The following is an 18,003-nucleotide window of genomic DNA, read 5'->3' as shown; positions in this document are numbered from 1 at the left end:
CACAAATATCACAAATATTGGGTTTGTCTTTACCCAAACGTGTCCATACTGAGCAGAAACAGATGGTGCTCACAGATTTAAACCCCTCAAGGCTGACAGAACAAGTGCCTAAGAAACACACCTGGACAGAAATGAATATTTAAAGCTACAAAGACATTTCAGCACAGGAGTGTACCTCTCTCATTGCAGTATGCAAAAGCAGAGATTAAAAAGTAGTAATTTCTACTTGAGCATGCACTTACACTTTGTCTCCTTCTCATTTGCTACCACATACCCTGTGGAAGGGATGATAAATGAGACCTGTACCGCCATCATGAATATTCATGTTCCCCAAAGAGATCATTGCTTCTATTTTTCCTTTAAGAGGATTACTTTTCCTTGCTTCCAACACCCAAGAAATTACTGCAGAGCATTCTAATTTCAACCCCTTCTCAGGGTGAGGAGGACCTCAGACTAGGACTGGTCAGCACCAAGAAAGTGGATGAGGTTTAGAGCAATAACACCCAGAGCACTGAACAGACCTTGACCAGACACGCAAAGTGTAATTCCATCATTAACTTTCTTTTGTTCACTGAAGCCCCAGTAGGAAATATATGGAAGTTTTTCAATACAGAATATCTTAAAACCTCATTTTTCTAATGCTGAAGAGTTGCATGGAGGCAAGTTTCCATAACTTATATTATGTGATAGCAAAATATGTGCATGGACACTTTAAAATCTGTAATTGATAGATAACCCCAGGGTTAATGGCATTGCCACCAAGGTGACCTGAGGGAACTCTGACAAAGCAATTAAAGTAGTGCATTTGCAAGAAAAGAACATGAAGTCATTGTGACAATCTGGGAGAGAAATATTAGCCAGTTGCAGATGATACATGCTCAAAACAGAAACCCTAATGTTTTGAGTCAGCTCATCACTGCCAGAGGGCAGCTGAAAAATTCACTCAGCAAACACACAGAATGTTTTATAAAATTAGGTAAAAGCAGACTATTTGCAAAGAAAAATAAACCAGACACGGTTTGGAGAGACTTCTGAGAAAAATGGTCCAACAGCAGGTAATTAGAGAGACTGTGACTGAAGAGGGGATTACTAAAAAGGCACAGGAGATTAAACAAGTTTTCTTGTCAGTCTCTGAAAAGCCCTGCTCCTATTTTCTAATGGACTCCCTCAGTCAGGTCCAGCAGGCAGGGGCTGCTCAGGAGCAGGTGGTTCATCTGCCAGGGCTGATAACAGCACAGGGCTGAGGCAGGAAGGGAATGCAGCACTCAGCCCTGATGGCTCTGCTCCGAAAAGTTTATCGTGGTTTAAATTAACAAACGTGGCAACTGTTGCTCAGGACTTTGCAGTTTCTCTTGCAAAAGAATCCTCTCCAATTCCTGCAAGGCAGCCCTGAGTTTTGAGGCTCTCTGTCTCTCACAGGTCTGTAACACGGGGAATTTTTGGAATTAAAGGGTTGCTGAGTTCCAGGGTGCACAGATTTATTTCCCATTTCAATCTGCTCAGATCTGGAGATGACTTGGGAAAGAGGTTTGAATTTTATGCTTTCTTTCTGCTCAGAACACCTACATTCCTGCTATACCTTCAATGACAAACAGACACAATGGCTTTTATTTCCAAATGCATTTCTGGGAGATATTTCTCCTTTGAGTATCAAGTGCACTCAGACTCAGCAGTGAACCTTGAGTCTTGGATGACATCTCAATAGAGAGCTTGGAAAAATAAATAGAAGCCTTCTTTCCAGCGAGGAAGGAATAATATATTTTCAGGTTTGACATTCCTTCTGCTTTCTCTCCCTGGAGAAAGGAGACGAGATGGGCAATTGGAACCAAGGGATGTGGGATCTGTATCAAGTTACATTTGTAATTGGACATCCTTTTTATCACTTACCCTGCATTTGTCACACCAATTTTAATTTTAGCAATAATTTTTATAGGATGTATTGGGAAGAAATTGGAAGAAGTGGCAATTATAAATAGTCCAGTAAAAAGGGTATCCAAATTCATGGATAGATGGCTGACAAAGGCAATACTCTGCATTCTTGGCAACCCACTGGGGTTTTTTATAAGTGGTTAGCTCCCCTCTCCTGCTTTTGAAGAAGACAGAACAATAATAGCTTTTTCTCTGATGAAAGGGAACAGAAAGGAGATGAACTTGCTGCCAGGAATAAATTGCCTATTTTTGTATTACATTGTCCTTCCCATATATTTTGCATAGAAAAAGAGCCTAAAAGATTTTACTATATGTTGTGACATAACAGAGGCTTGTAGAGGGCTTTGATTTTCCAACAATGCAACATTACCATACTTTGCAGTCACATTCATACAACAAAGAGATCCTCTAGCTCGGGCTGCAGACAGGCTGATATTGAGCAGTGGGTATCATCAGGCACAGATAGTGGTAATTCCGCATATTTTATACATCCTGAGAATCCTCAGGATACTTTGAGCTGGAATCAGCACAGTTTCCCATCAGGTGAGTGATACATGGTGATAACTCAGCTTTTGCAGCTTTAGAAACAAGCCTTTTTTCCTCTGTATGTATTTCAGGCTAGTGTTTACAGGACTATAAAGTAAGCTAAATGAAGCTGGGATGTTTCATAACATGCAATTACTTTCAGGATCAAACTCTGTGACTTGCAGGGATGCAAGAGAAGCGGGGGGCTCATCACCAAATGTTTCTGATATGCAGTCGAGAAATTCTACCAGGAGAAAAACAAAGTCAGTGTAAAATTAAAATCTATCTCTTGCAGAATAGAAACATCACTCGCAAATGTTTTACCTCATGCAAATCAAATCAAGTGATGTACATGGAGAATAAACACATTTAGAGAGAAGACAAATGAATGAATAGAGTATCTTGACTAGCAATTAGTTTCTGTGCCCAAGTACCATCAGTGCAAAATTGATGAGCAAGGTAACCTTTGGCTGCACTTTAGCAAGTTCTTCATTAGTTTTCTGGCTTTCCTTTGCAAATATTTTATTTCTTCTTTCATGCTGAGGGAGATGATCCATCCTGTCTGCAGCACCAATGTCTCTGTGCCATGCTATCCACACAGTTTCTTCCAGCAAGGAGCACAACCTTTGTACCTGACCCAGCCTGACTTCCAGCAAGGGCAGGCAAAGGAAGAGAGAGTTTTCTTTCCTTCTTTTCAGAGATTTGGGAACTGGAACACTCAGAGATTAAATAATTGAATCAGTTTGAACAGAAATCAGTAACAAAATTATTTGTGCCTTTGATAATTCCTCTTGATGGGCACAGAGGTGGAGAAAGAACATGCTGGTTCCTGGAGGGGGAAAAGGTGAGGAGAGATTTGGAGTTGTCAGGCAAGGCTGTGTGGGACACAGTTATCCATTGGTGGCTGCTCCAGTCTGTAACTGGTTGAGAGGCCTCCTTTGAACATTTGTCTGCCATTAGTGCTACTCAAGGCACTGAAGTGTAAGTGCTCATCGATGGGAATGTGCATGCCCTGTTTGTTAATGCTCTGCAAGGGGGAATTATCCAGGAGAACAGGGAATGTTACAGATCTGTCATTCCTATACAAGCGGGAATTTAATTTAAGCTTTACTTCAGACATTTCCTTTCCACATATTTTCTTCTTCATTTCACTCCTGTTGTATCGTGTATCTCTCTTCCTCGCAGATCTGTGCTGCTGAGCCAAACGATAATGATGAAAGCTGCAAGGAAACGCAATGTTTTCTGGCAGTATTGCACTACCTGCAGCCCTGCTTTGAAATGAAATGTCACAATTCAAGGTATTATTGAGTGACTTATCAGTTACTTGATTCCTCTGAAAGAGTGGGTCTGATAGATTCCTTTAATTCCTCCAGGAAAAACAGGAGATGGGCAATCAGCAGCAAAACATCAAAGGAAGTAGAGAGGCAGGATTTAGAGGCAGTCCCAGTGCATGGAGAGCCAGCCAGCACAGCTGGAACAGCTGGGGTGCCTCAGCAGGGCACACAGGATGAGCCTCTCCCAGCCAACTTCTAACCCAGATTTTGTGGACCACAAAAGAAGCTCCTCAGTGGTCAGTAGGGAACTGCAAGTAAATCCAATTCCTGTGCTGTACTGGGCAGCTTTTGCTATTCAGCATTAGGAGTCTGTCCTGCTACTGAAGTGTTTAGCACATATTTATAGCTTTGTTTCAAAGTCCAAGCTTTAACGTTCTTTTCAGTCCTTACTCTGCCCTCCATTCAAAAACCGCCTCAGAGAAGAGCGAGCGTGGTTATGTAGCTGCAATATATTCTGAATTGTCTTCTGCTCTTGGATTCCAACCAGCAGTAAAATGCACTGCGGGAGGAGAGCTGAGGAGTGCTTAATTAGAAAAAGAATGTATGACCGCTCTTGGAAAATGGGCATCTGATGGAGCCTTGGCACTGTCAGAATGATGCTGTATCAAACAGCCCTCTGCACAGCAAATCTCAGAGGTGAACTCATTACACTGCCAACCACACAATTGCCATCTTCTCAGAGACATCAGGCATGACCAGCAGAAACAGATGCAATTTTAGTTGAATTAAAGCGTGCGTACTACTCGAGCAAATAAATAAATAAATAACTGTACATAAAACATTACCTTCTTTTTTTTTTCATTTGATCTGCTCCACACATGTACCAAACCCACAGCTGTTGCTTTTACTGATAAAAATAAAATGGAAGTGCACTTCACCCCAGTGGAATGACAGAAATAGAAAATATGGAACCATGTAATGACATTTTTATAATCCTTTTCCAGAGCAGAATGGCACTTTAAACATTTTTTTGTTTTTATTTTTAAAGATCCATAGGAATAAAGAAAGTGATACATAAAAATATTTTTTTTTCCTGAAAAATGATGTATAAAGAGAATGCAAGAGTAAGCAATGCCCATCCAGGGAGCAGCTATTCTGATAAATGTTTAACAGAGAAAAACTACTAAAAGGAAGAAAACATTTTCTTGTTTTCAAACTTTAGCATCACAGCACAGCACCTGGGCTTTATGGGGAAGCCCTATAGCATGGGGTGAGAGAAGGATCCAGGTTTAAATTAATTTCCCTTAAAAAAAAACCCCACACCAAAAAATCAGAACTGCTGACTCTCCACAACACCTGGAGTGAAATGTTAGAAAAACACCTGAGGGTGTCTGAAAGGCAGTGTAGGGAGTATTTAAGCTGGAGCACTCACATCACTTCCAGCCGCGCTGCCCTGGAGTCGTTCCCTCCGGAAGAAATGACCTCACAGGTGTAATCCCCGATGTCCCCCGACCACGTCTGGCTGATCAGGAGGGTCCCATCCTTCTCCACTGTGATCCTGGAACTGCTGGATGGGTTTATTACAGCACTGTCCTTCTTCCAAAGGTACCTGAGTGTTGCAATACCTCAGTTATTGATCACTCGTAAGAACACCAGAACAGATTTATTTGAACTTTGCTGGAAGGGATCAGCTCCTGTCATCACGTGTTAAAAATGACAGGCCCCTGCAGCTACTTTCAAGAGCAGTGGTTTTTACAAATTTAAGTTTTAGGTCAAGTGATCAGAATGAAAAATGGAATTCCATCTGAGATATTATGTATTTTACAAGGAAAAGATGAAGCACTCATACACATCCAAGTTCTTAAGTTCACCCCCACCAGAACATTAACTCTGCAGTTAATGGTGGGTGCTGGCCAGCTCAGTAACATTGGACTGCCAGCATCAGAAACTTGTTGAAGGTTTGCAAGAGCTCACATATCAAAAACCCCTCCCAACACATCACAGAGGTGTGGAGAGCCACAGACACAATTTCCCCTAACTGAAATTTTTATACCCGTATTTCTCTTTCCAAAGTTCCTTCTGCAGCTCACCCTTCAAGCACTCTCCAAGCTCTTCCTTGCATTTTATTTCATTTATGTTGCTTTCAGACTACATTAATTTTTATGGCAAATTTATTTTCAAGTTTTGAGTTTTGCCTAAATGCTCTAATGCAAATTTTAATAGTCCAGACAAATTCTGGTTTCCTTTACATGGTTAGAACAGACTATAAGCCCAAGTTATTGAGTTGTTTCCACAAACATGGGCATCTCTGGTGTGGCTTTTATGCACCCCAGAGTAAACACTTCTGAAATCCTATTCCTTCTCTTTGGCTTTTACTCTCATTAAGTATCAGCCTCTGACAAGTTGGTTTTATTGATAGTGTATTAACCTTGACAGTAAAATCATGGAAGGCTATATTGAAGTCATGAAGTGGAACATAGCTCATTGTAAATAATACATAAGGCTGAAATGGAAGATGGGATTTATATGATTAATGATATAGTGTACAACCTTATAATGCAGTAATCAGGGGTTTGGTGTGAAAATCTGGGGTCCAGAAACTTTTCACCTAGTGCTATCCATACAGCTTATAAAATTAAACTGGGATAAACCACACAAAGGAGAAGTGCCAGCACCAACCTGATTGAGATTCTGGGGTCGTGCGTGGCCTCGCAGCGCAGGGTGGCCGTGGTTCCTTTGATCACCGTGCTGTCCTCGGGAGGGCGGACGATGGCAGTGCGATCTGAAAGGAGCACAGCTCAGGTGAAATCAGAGCCTTTAGCCTCGGCTATTCACTCCGAGAGCAGCCACCGAGCCTTTGTCATTCAAAGCAAGAGGGACACTGCTCTTCAACCCTCTGCTGTGAAGGTTCCCCTCCCTCTACAGACATTGTGACACGATGTGGGGTACAGCATCTCAGGGCATGAGTTCAGCCTGGTGGAGAACAATGGTAAAAGTCTCCAAACTCTCCCTTGGCTTGTGCAAGTGTCTGTGGCAGCTCCCTAAAATCTCAATGAGTGTGTGGCAGCAAACACTGAGTCAGGAAACGAGCCACGCTCAAAAACACAAACAAGACCCAAGGAAAATCTGCACAAAGGAAAACGCACTTGTAAAGTATTGAGAAAGAGGTAAACTTAAACCTACAACCTCATCAACTCCAGGGCAGTGGAGGAGCTCCTGGAAGAAAAATCTTCCATATCAGAAAGATGTTGTTTACTCAAATGTTTCAGAACATTCTTACTCAAGCCCCTCCTAGAGGCTCAGAACACAATAATTGCTGTAACTACAGCAACCAGATCCGGTGTGAAAGATCCCCATTATTTGTCACACACAGGAGGAGCAGCAGAGAGCATCAGCTGAGGCAGGGAGACAACCAGGATGAGCTTGGAAGATATGTGGATAATGTTAACAAGTCCCAAGTCCCTACAGAGATAATCAGCATCTACTGAGATATCTCATACATGCACAAGGAGGGACCATCAGCAAGATCAAAAGCTGACTCTAAATAGCATGGAATTTTTAGCATTACTCCTGATGCACATATGTAAGACTTCTGGCTTTATAATGATGCTGTTGCTACACAAAAATCAGGTTATATTCACTTTTCTTCCCCTCATGCAGTACAAGAACAAACAGGAACTATCTTTAATACCTGTAAGAACCATGACTTTGAGAATTAATAGGAAGGATCTCCTTTAATTGATCCATACACCTGGATATCATTCAGTTTACAGCATCCTGAAATTCCTACCACCTAGATATTGTCAATAAGACATAAACACGATGGCCACATGACACAAAAACATTACAGTTACTGCCAGGAATGTTTTCAGGTATTCCTAATTTCAAAAGGAAAAATGTGGCTGATTTAGCTTGCAGAGTTTGGGGATTAATAAATGCCAAATATGCACCACACATCAGCAGCACAATCAGTACTTCAAGTGCTGGAGAGCAGAGAAACCACAACATTTCTTTATTAATCCTCATCATCTTCATTATTTTCAGTTGCTCTTAGTCCCTGCTCAGGGATCATTATTTTGTACCTTGAGTAGTAAAAACCATGTTATACTTCAATTGAACTCACTTAGGAGTTACACAGGTGAACCTCTTGGATCAGACTCACTTCCTCAACAGAAGAAATATAAATATACAGAGATCAAGGGAAAAAGGTGAATAACAAAATAATTTCATAGGATGCCCTGTCCCACACCAGTCTGTAGTGTGAGGGATTAGGTGAAATCTGCTGCACTTTGATTTGGCTTCCAACAGCACCCAGAGCCACAAAAAGTACAAAAGTGTGAGGAAAATCCTATCTGTTTTGACTGTGGCCACTGCCTCAGTACCAGCACAGACTGCTCTGTGCTACCTGCAGACTCCTGGAGGCAGAAACCACCTGAAACCAGCCAAATCTACGAGTTAAAAGCTCAGACTTGCAATGCGAGACACCAAAGCAAAACCTGACTAAAACTGTAATTGTGATTGAAGCTCTATTTAAATACACTTCCTTTCACAAAATAGAGATTTATAGGCATAATTCTCCAAACAAAAAGGGTATTTGTGATAGGCTTCCTAAAATAGACACATTATTCCTATTAAATCATACAAGTAACGCTATTAACGAGAAAAGCATAATTACTAATGAAAATTTCCTGAGCCTACAACAAAAACTGATTAATACTTGATTAAAGTTAGACTTTAAACAAAGCATTATCCTTACTCCACACTGTCAGCATCACAAAAGCATTCAGAGCTCCTTCAGAGTTGGCTGCACAGCAAGTGTAATTGCCAGCATCCTGCAGGAACACGGGCGTTATCTGGAGCCCTCCAGACTCGAGGAGAACGAAGCGAGGAATCTGCACCGAGCCACTGGCTAAGATCTGCTCTCCTGAAACACAAGGGGAGCAGCATGGTTAGTGTCAGGCAGATCAGGGATCTGCAATTCCAGCTCTTCCAAAATGTTACATCCTGTCCAGGCCAGCGGCTCATGATGAACCCGCTGCTCACGGGACCAGGGGAAGAGAGAAAGAGGCACTGAATGGATCTACAGGATCGCAGTAACAGGAATGGACAGGAAAATGTGGATTACAGCTCTTCTACATGTTAATAACTGGCTACCTTTCTTCCAGGAGATGGCAGGTCGTGGAGCCCCTGAAACCTCACAGGTCAGAACTGCAGTCATCCCCTCAGTGACCGTGGTGTCCTCTGGGGGCTGGATAAAGGTTGGCTTGATGTCTGGAATAAAAAATTCAAACAAACTCAATGCCTCACCTCTCAGAAAGATCCTTTAACTGTTACCGTGGATTACTTTACATCCACTTTTATAGAGCTGATCATGGACAAGGACATGACAATAAGACATGAAAACCTTTCAGCAGTGACTGTAACCTTTTCTTATTCATCTCCCAGGAATTGCCTAATCCTGTTTATTACCTACACAGAAAATAAAAATCTATCAGTGCTTGTACCTGTACAAGTAAGATAGGTTAAAGAAAAAGGAAGATAAAGCTCAAAATGAGTGTTTGGGGGGAACTTGAGAAATCTAGATAAACAAAACTATTTTCCTTCATCTTCATAACAGAGTTCTTTAAGATGAAAAGCAACTTGAGAGAGGCATTAACTTTGAAACTTAAATGTCAGCCAAAAGAATTTAGAACCTGAGCCTTATCCAAGACATTTTCTAAGTTTCTTTCTCTCTTATTTTCCCCCCGTTGCATTTTATTGCAGTTTTTTTCCCTGCAGTTTCCTAGATCTATATTGAACTGGGGCTGATTTATTTTCTTAGGCCAGCAGGAATTCTGGTCAGTATGTGCAAAGTGCTCCTGGGCTAAAAATCAGCTTCCTGAAGGGAAGTTTAATATTACAGAAATGACTGTTAATAATCACTGTTAAAAGACTACTAGGATTTGTAATTCTTCCATAGAGAAGCATGCACTTCATTAACAAAACCATTTAATCTGACTTTTTTGGCCAAAAAAGAGTTTTAACTTGAACTTTCTTTCTTTTCCCTGACCAAATGCAGTTGCAGACAAAGGCAAATAAAATGATAGCATGCACAATCATGAAGCAGTAGCTCAAGTTCAGAATGGAATTACATTAGAGTGGAAATTGGAAGGAAACGAAGGAAAGATAAATGCATTTCACGATTAATTTTTTTTCTTTTCACTAAGATCTCTTTTTGCCATGTGAAATAGGGGAGTTCACCTCAAGCCAAGCTCTCCTGATGTCATGGAGAGATTTCCAGATGATTCAGCACATTGTGCTGTGCACAGGGGCACTTTGGGGTTCCTTACAGCTGGAGCATCTACGCTTGACAAGAATTCAGAGTTCTGCGGGTTGAACTAAAGCAGCTCTGAGAAACGTGGCGGCTACATTTCCACAGGGATGACCCCCCTGCACCCGTGGCAGCGCTCCCCACTCACTGGTGACATCCAGGTAGGTGTAGGTGTGGATCTCCCCAGCCTGGTTGCTGGCGAAGCACTGGAAGATGCCGGCGTCCTGCGGCCGCAGCGCGTGGATGCGCAGCCCCCCGCTCAGCAGCACCTTGTACCGCGGGTTCTCCAGCCTGCTCAGGGGCACCGAGTCCTTGTACCACACCAGGGTGGGGATGGGCACACCTGTCAAGCAAAACCAAATCACTGATAGCCTCTGCAGAGCGTGTTTTAGGTCGTATCCTTGTTTTCCTGTCTTTCTATGCCAATTATTTGTATTTTTTCCAGGCTGCTTTAGATAAGTGGAGGCTGCATCGCACATTATCAATGGTTGTAACACATTGCACGACATGAGGGAATAAAACCAGCAAATACTAAGGGGGAATGTTGAGAAAACATGTTATCAAATTACTTTCTTCACCCAATCATATTTCATGCTCCTACAAAATAAGATTTGGAGCAATTTCATGTTGAAAGCCAGAATCATGCTCCTTAAACAGCAGCAGAGTGGCAACACAGCCAGTCTGTAAGACTGTTCCATCCCAAATAAGATTCCTCTGTGCTTCTGTAGCTAAGATAGCTGGAATACAAAGGAAATGGCAAATTAAACATGAAAACTGAAGTGCTCACATGGCTGTACTTGAGTCCCAATTTAGCAGCATAGTTTAAGCCAGTGTACAAACAACATATTGTCAACAATAGGATGGCTTTAAATTACTATTATTTTTATTCAGTCTCAAGCTTCACCTGCTATTTGAAAAAAAGCAGGCATAAAGAGAAATAAAATTCCTAGCCTAGATAAAAGTTACAGTCCCATTTATTCCTGTTTTCTTTCATGTGCATGTTGTACAAACCCTGACACAGTTATTTCACACATATTTTTGTTGCTGTCATGTCCCCGTCACCTGGGATGAAGTGGCTGTAAATTTATTATACACAAATAGTGTAGGATTCACTTTTCTTCAAGAGATGTCAGGGGCCTAGAAGAGTCTTAGACAGCTGTTCCCATCCTGCTGCTCATATCAGACAACATTTTATGTTTACATCCCAGAAATCCCCACTCGCTCAAATGCTGGGGATTTGGTGCACAGATCAGAAGTGAGGCAGGTATTTTATTACATAATTAGTTAATCACTGAATAATTAAGATTAGAGAAGACCTCCAAGATCACCACCTCCCTGAGCACCTCTTTCCAATACCTGACAGCCCTTCCTGTGAATAAATGCTTCCTGATGTCCAGCTGACGCTCCCCTGGCACAGTTTAACACCATTTCCTCTCATCCTGCCCATTGCTCCCAGGACAGCCTGACCCCCATCTTGCTACAGGAGGGGAATTGTGCAGAGCCAGAAGGTCCCTCCTGCTCCTCCTTTCCTCCAGGCTGAGCTCCCTCAGCTTTCTCAGCCTCTCCTCATAGGATTTACACTCCAGACCTTTCTGTTCCTTCCCCTGGACATGCTCCAGCCCCTCAATGTCCTTCCAGAACTGGGCACAGCACTTGGGGTGTTTTTGAACACTTTTCACTTAAAACCTCAGGCCAACACAATTTCTTGTAATAAGATAAGAGACTGCAAACTTAAATTCATGGGTGGGTGAAATTTGCCCAAATAGAGAAGTGGTGTCACTGAAGCATGGAGGATGGGATGTCACTGATGAACTGAGCATCTGCAGACAATGAATTTCACTGCAATGCTGGCAGTCACTTGATGTTCCGAGAGCTAAAGTGCCATGGGAAGATCTATATAATCATCATTATCATTTTTAAACTTCCAAAGTTAAATACTACTGTGTTCTGCTTCCATTCACATCTTCTCTGAGTGTACTTATTCTCTTTATACAGACAAAACTGTATTAACTCTGGAAGGAATGTACAAACAATGTATGGAAATGACTGAAAAACAACATCCAATTGCTGTTGTTACTTTTATAAACACGTATCATTTACTTCAATCACCTCTGATGCTTTTGTTCTGCTGATAAAATAAAATGTACTCATGATGCAGATAATCATCTCAGGAAGAAACCCACTATGTAGAAGTGCATTGTCTGATAGAGAATAGACGTGATGTAGGAGCTGGCAATAGGCATAATTTAAATTTCATACAACAGCCCATATACAGAATTAGCGTAAATTTCAATGTTCACAATTCTCGGTGAGAGTGTTATTCATCTCTTGAAAATCCTCCTGGGCAAATACAAATTATCACTGAGTAATGAAGAAACAGATGATGCAAAATGGAATAGTTCTCCTGATGCTGAGAAGCTCGGAAATGATTTCAAGTTTAAATAATAGCAACTCCATTTTCCCACACATTAGACTTGATAGGCACCAAGGAAATAATGAAATCCTGCATTCAGAACACTGAAACCTTTAACACTGGTGTCATTCCATAAATCCCATTCTACTAACAGTATTGGCAAACCTTCTAATCCTATAATCACTGTGAGATACACCTTCCTATCACCAACTCAGCTGACAAACTGAATATTACCATCTCTATTTCTCTACTTTTCAGTTACGGGTATCTTCCTCCACTCAAAGTTATGAGTCTGAATAATAGGATCTTATCTGAGCACTCTGATGCCTGTCAGCAGCATTCATCTGGGCTTTAGTGATCTTCCCAGAGAGATTTGTCTTCCAAGTTGTACACACATCCTCGTCTAATTTTGCTACCTGTTTGGCTGTAAAAAATGGTTAAACCCAGCTTTTCTCATCTTCTACCCACCCCACAACCTTTCCTCCCCACACAAAGGAATTTCGTTCTTTTTCTTCTCTAAACATCTTCCGGTGAAAAAATTATGAAGAGAAGAAAACCCTTTAAAGACCTTTTGCACTCTACCTTTCCAAGCAGCATTGGCCTGATCCGGCTGCTCAGGAGGTGAGAGTGGCCTAAAAAACTGGCAGAAATAAATAAAATAACCTTATTTCTCAGTTGTGTGCAGCACTATTCATTTTTCACAGACAAATTAATCTAGTGTCAGGGGGGAGAAGGGAAGGCAGGAAACAGAGACGCTGGTTCTGGCTTTGCCACTTCTTCTGTAACCTTGGGCAAATAACTTATGGAACCCGAGGCTCAGCTCCTCCATCTGTGAAACAGCTGCTTGACTCTCTGCCAAATTTCACTTAAGAACCTCGATGAAAGACTCAGAATATTCACTGTGTCATCTTTGTTATTTATTTTTAACTGCCTCCTCTAGATCCCAGTGAGCTCCTGAGGAACCCCCAAAGCATCTCTTCCATCTCCTTCTCTAAACACGCAGAACTGAAGTCCAATTAACTGTGCTCCCCAGACAGCACCACCGCTGCCTGCAGCTCCAAACTTTCCACAAGCAAATCAGAAAGAGCATTTAAAGGAAACCCATTGAACATTCAGGCAGCATCAGCCACTGCTGGAAGATAAACAGCAGAGCCTGGTTCCTGTGGCCTGATACCCTGAAACTCCATTACAGGGAGCAGGGAGCTGCAAGCTGCAAGTTGCAATTTTATTTACAGTTAATCTCTGCTTATACTGTGAAATTAATCTGTCTCTCACACATCCATAGTGCACGAAGTCTTGGCAAATGGGCTTTGTGCACACAACCTGATGGGGCTAGGGGAAATACAATCTGTCTTCCATTTACAGCAAAGGTAGAGGGCAGCTCTGCAGTTTCCCCAGTGCTTTGTTCTCCCAGCTCGGAGCAGGAGGCAGCAATCTTCATTTACCCTCTTTTTAAGTGCTGGCAATTGCTAGATTTCTGTAATAATGGATCAAAATTCCCTCTATGTTTAATTCTAGTACCTGCTCCTTATATGTGTTACAGATACTCAACAAAATAATCCACAAGGAAGCAGGTTTTCATGCTCCTGCACCACATTTATCATCAAATCAGATGTGCACAACAAGAGTTGAACATAAATAATTAATTTTGTCTAATAAGGGTTCCCATATCTCCAGTGAGAATGGTTATGAGTGTCCCATTAACCTCCTTGGGAACTAAATTGCTCAAAGAAAAAGTGAGGATAGAAGGAAGAGTTAAAGTCAACCCCAGGTCTCCCTGATTCCCCCAGGTTTTGGGTTGGTTTGTCTTTTTTTTTAATTCATGAAATCTATTTGAGACAGCAGATGGGTTCCTGGGGAACTCCACTGACAGCAGGTCCTGCTGTGTTTTGCTTAAAAAGCTATTAATGAACAAGAAGACATTGTCTCTTATCATCTGATAGCTTCATTTCCATAAGAGCTTTTTGTAAGAGATCTCATCACAGGCTTCTGAAATTCCAAACCAGCCACACACAAACTTGCTTATCACACAGTTTACAAAGACTCCTAGAAAAGCAGTGCTGACTCTTTCCTACATAAAACACAAGGAAAAATGCTTAAATCACAGTGGCAATAACACAATCATGCAGTAAAAATGTCTTTATTGGCTGTGATTTGGAGGAAGACACCACACAAATAAGCTGCTACGTTAGGTCTGGGTGCTTTTTTAATCAAGGATGTGATCTTTCTCCCTAAGGACCTCATGGCATTTTATGTGTGCTGCTTCTTAAACTCAGCACCAGGGAAAGTGAGACAACAAAATATTCAGTCCCTCGCCAGGGTCACATAGAAATTTGGTGACTTTGAGAAACCTGCTCTAAATATATAATGTCAACATCTTCTACCTTACCAGAGTGCTGAAATAGGTGGGAATTGCATTTCTGTGGAACTCGAAACATTATTTTAGTCAGGTGGAACTCTAAACTTTTGAAGCCTTTTATATTATTAAACCACCTACCAATTAAAATCTGCCTGTAATAGTCCTGCAGATTTCATAACTACATTCAGATGTCAGAGTTACTGACATTTCTATTCACTATAAAAGCTCCCTAACTTTTAGAAGAAAGGGCATTGTGACTGTTGAAAATAAGAACTGTTTGCATTGCAAATGATGGGTTCCATAACTGTGCTGTCCCCTCAACCCATTTTCTGGCTCAAGATATTTAAATCTCTTTTCTAATGACTCTGAAGCACAGGCAGGATCCCAGAGCCACAGGAGCAGGACTTGTGCTCCCCACAGACAAACATCAACATGCCAGCATTATTCCAAATTAACCTTAATTACAGGAAATACCCAATTTTCCAAAGGGAAAGGCCAACCCTCTTTGTTGTATATGGGACCTGTGATAATCAGTAATAAAACAGAGACTTCTAAACATTAAAAACAAAGATGGTTTGTGTAAGATGATTTCTTCCAAACTGGACACACACACCATCAATCCAGGTTTGAACACTTTTGTGCACTCACCCATGGCCTGGCACAGGATGTCCACGTCCTTCTCCACCTCAGCCAAAATCACACTCTGGGGTTCAGCCGTGAAATACGGAGGTTCTTGGGGAAAGGAAACAAAAGTCAACAAGCAAAGCCACAGCAAAGTGAAAAACAGGCACTCATTAAAAAATATTCACCACAGAATCTCTCCACAGGTGGTGCATCTGATGTAAGGGATTACAAACAGATTTTTTTGTCTCTATTTGGAGGTGGGGTTTTTTTTGGTAGTAAAAGCATCATAAAAATAAGGTCTGACAATGTTTGCTATGCTGAACATGAATTTCAGAGTGGAGTCAATGGAAGGTAAAGATTTAGGGGTTTGCATTGCAAATTAATACCTGGAGCAGGGGCTACTTTTCATTTTATAGGACTGAATCATTGAACGTGTTAATTTTTTGCTTAGAAAGGCCCTCCCTAGAGGTTTATAAAGGTTTATATTTACAACGTACATTTTATAGGATAGTTTGCTTCAGTATCTAGACTGCATTTCACCTCAGCAAGGCATGAAGTACGTCAAATAAAGTGCCATGGCATGTCACAGAGTTGACATTAGAGGACAAGTGCAGCATAATTAAAAGAAATTCCTCTCAACTGTTTTATTTCGAGAAAGCAAACAGATTTAATGCCTTAATTGAAGTTATAGTAATAATCATAAAAATCCCCACTTTATCATTAGGGCTAAAGAAAAGATATTAGATGTTTAATTAAACAAAGACCAGACTGCAGAAATTGCAGAGTATGCTGGCATGTAACTCTTTCTTCTATGCAGCATAAAATTGAAGAGCATCATGTCAAAGTCCCAGAGGCACTAAGGTTGCAGTCATTATCATGGTAACTAAAGACTGTCATAGTTTGTTCAATGCAATTATCATCTGAGTACTGGTTTTGGAAGGATTTTACTTGATAATAAATGCAGTTCTTCTGCAGCATAACGAAACTTACTGCTAAGTTTTAGGAAATACAGAAAGGCAATGTAAGTAGCTTGTGAAACTGAGTTATTTGTATTTCTGTTTTAGGAAATTGAGTATGTTTTAAAATACATAAGAAGCTGCAAGATCCAAGGTCATTTGAGCTGACCTGCTCTCAAATCTCTTCACCAAACATGACTGGAAAAACGAAGTTATGTTATTGCTAGGGCATCACATTTTAGCAAATAAAATGAAAACCATATAAATTTATCCTGCAAAATCTTGTTGCTACCTGCAGTACGGCAAACGCGGCTGTCACACTGTGGGGTGACATCAGGAGGCACCAGGTTAGAACAGAACCTCCCCTTTCCCAGCAGATCTTCCCTCTCACTACAATAAAATACTTGCTTGGGTGTACAGAACTGGGGTCTTGTCTGACCAATGGATATTACAATTCTGTATTCATTCCAAATAAAGCCAATCAATATTAGTCTTCAGCATGCCATGCAGGGGAGGAGGGGAGGTTGCAAACAGCCTGGAATAGTTGTTTACCCAGCAAAACCAATAAAAACAAGCAACCTGATTTATTATATTCTAATAATATACATGTGTTAACATTATTGATCCTCACTGCCTAAATATAAAGCTATTAATAAACATGCATAATAAGCTGTGATTTATTGCATATGATCTCATGCGTTAATCTCAACAACAAATTGAGAAGCTGAACATTTAATTGAAATTCACTGATGGCACACACTTTGACATGTTTGATCAGCTAAGTTGCTGAGTCCTCTGCAATTCATCTAAGTCCATGTTTTCACTCTGAGCACTCTCCTTCCTCTCACACCATCCTCCAAGCCCTGCCTGGTGTTTTCCTTGTGCTCCATTTCTCTGGATGTTACTTTTGAATTTCCAAACCTTCAGCCCAGTGTCCTTATCTGTGCTCTGTGTCCACATGTCCATCTCTCAAAATAAAATTTGAATCTTTCATTCTAGGGCAATTTGATGCAATTGTGGGGTGAGGACAAAGCAACACTGGGCCAGGAAGGCATCCAGACACATATCCACAAATCCAGACATTTCCTTCTAAGTCTGGGCTTCTTCTGTGAATGTCTCTCCAGTTATTGAAGTTTATAATTTGCTTAGGGAGGTCCTGACTGCACCTTTCCTTTTATAAAGGATTCTGCCCTTAACAGGCCAATCTCTAAACTTGGCAACCTTCAGCCACCAGCTCTCAAACTTTCTCCTGGATCAGCAACATACTCACACACCAGTGATAAATTTGCAGATTTATCTTCACTGTGGGCCTGCAGTCCAGCTGCAAAGAACTTGATGTGACCTCAAAGACGCTGGTGGTTCCATGACCTCTGTTTATGTGCTGCTGCACAGCTCCTGCAGTTCCACCTGGCATATTTACACTGCTGTCTTTCCCAGTGTCCCTCCCAAAATCCCAACCTGCAACCTGTGCTCCTTCCTTTAAATCCCACACAGGCTGTTTGACACCCTTTGTGACATTAAGGGATGCTTGGGGGAGCAGGTATCAAGCACTGAATTATGTGACAAAGAGCCTGAAGTCAGTGACAACTGTCACTTAGCAAACGGGATGTGAT

The 18,003-nt window shown here is 41.3% G+C and overlaps 1 protein-coding gene across 5 annotated transcripts in view; it reads right to left on the bottom strand.

Annotated features, from left to right (window-relative positions):
- The window catches only part of SDK1 (sidekick cell adhesion molecule 1), a 387,510-nt gene that overhangs the window by 130,472 nt on the left and 239,035 nt on the right, over window positions 1–18,003 (bottom strand). For all 5 annotated transcript variants that reach the window (XM_064725525.1, XM_064725524.1, XM_064725523.1 and 2 more), the window contains 6 exons: window positions 15,459–15,542; window positions 10,187–10,381; window positions 8,883–8,999; window positions 8,485–8,652; window positions 6,408–6,510; window positions 5,161–5,337 (listed from right to left, as the gene is read on the bottom strand). In XM_064725525.1, the coding sequence (XP_064581595.1) occupies window positions 5,161–5,337; window positions 6,408–6,510; window positions 8,485–8,652; window positions 8,883–8,999; window positions 10,187–10,381; window positions 15,459–15,542 (844 nt within the window). The remainder of the gene's footprint in view (window positions 1–5,160; window positions 5,338–6,407; window positions 6,511–8,484; window positions 8,653–8,882; window positions 9,000–10,186; window positions 10,382–15,458; window positions 15,543–18,003) is intronic.

The sequence above is a fragment of the Zonotrichia leucophrys genome, chromosome 14 (assembly GCF_028769735.1).
Source record: "Zonotrichia leucophrys gambelii isolate GWCS_2022_RI chromosome 14, RI_Zleu_2.0, whole genome shotgun sequence".
NCBI classification, from domain to species: domain Eukaryota; kingdom Metazoa; phylum Chordata; class Aves; order Passeriformes; family Passerellidae; genus Zonotrichia; species Zonotrichia leucophrys.
Note: the sequence above shows the minus strand (reverse complement) of the source record. Positions and strands in the feature narration are given on the sequence as shown.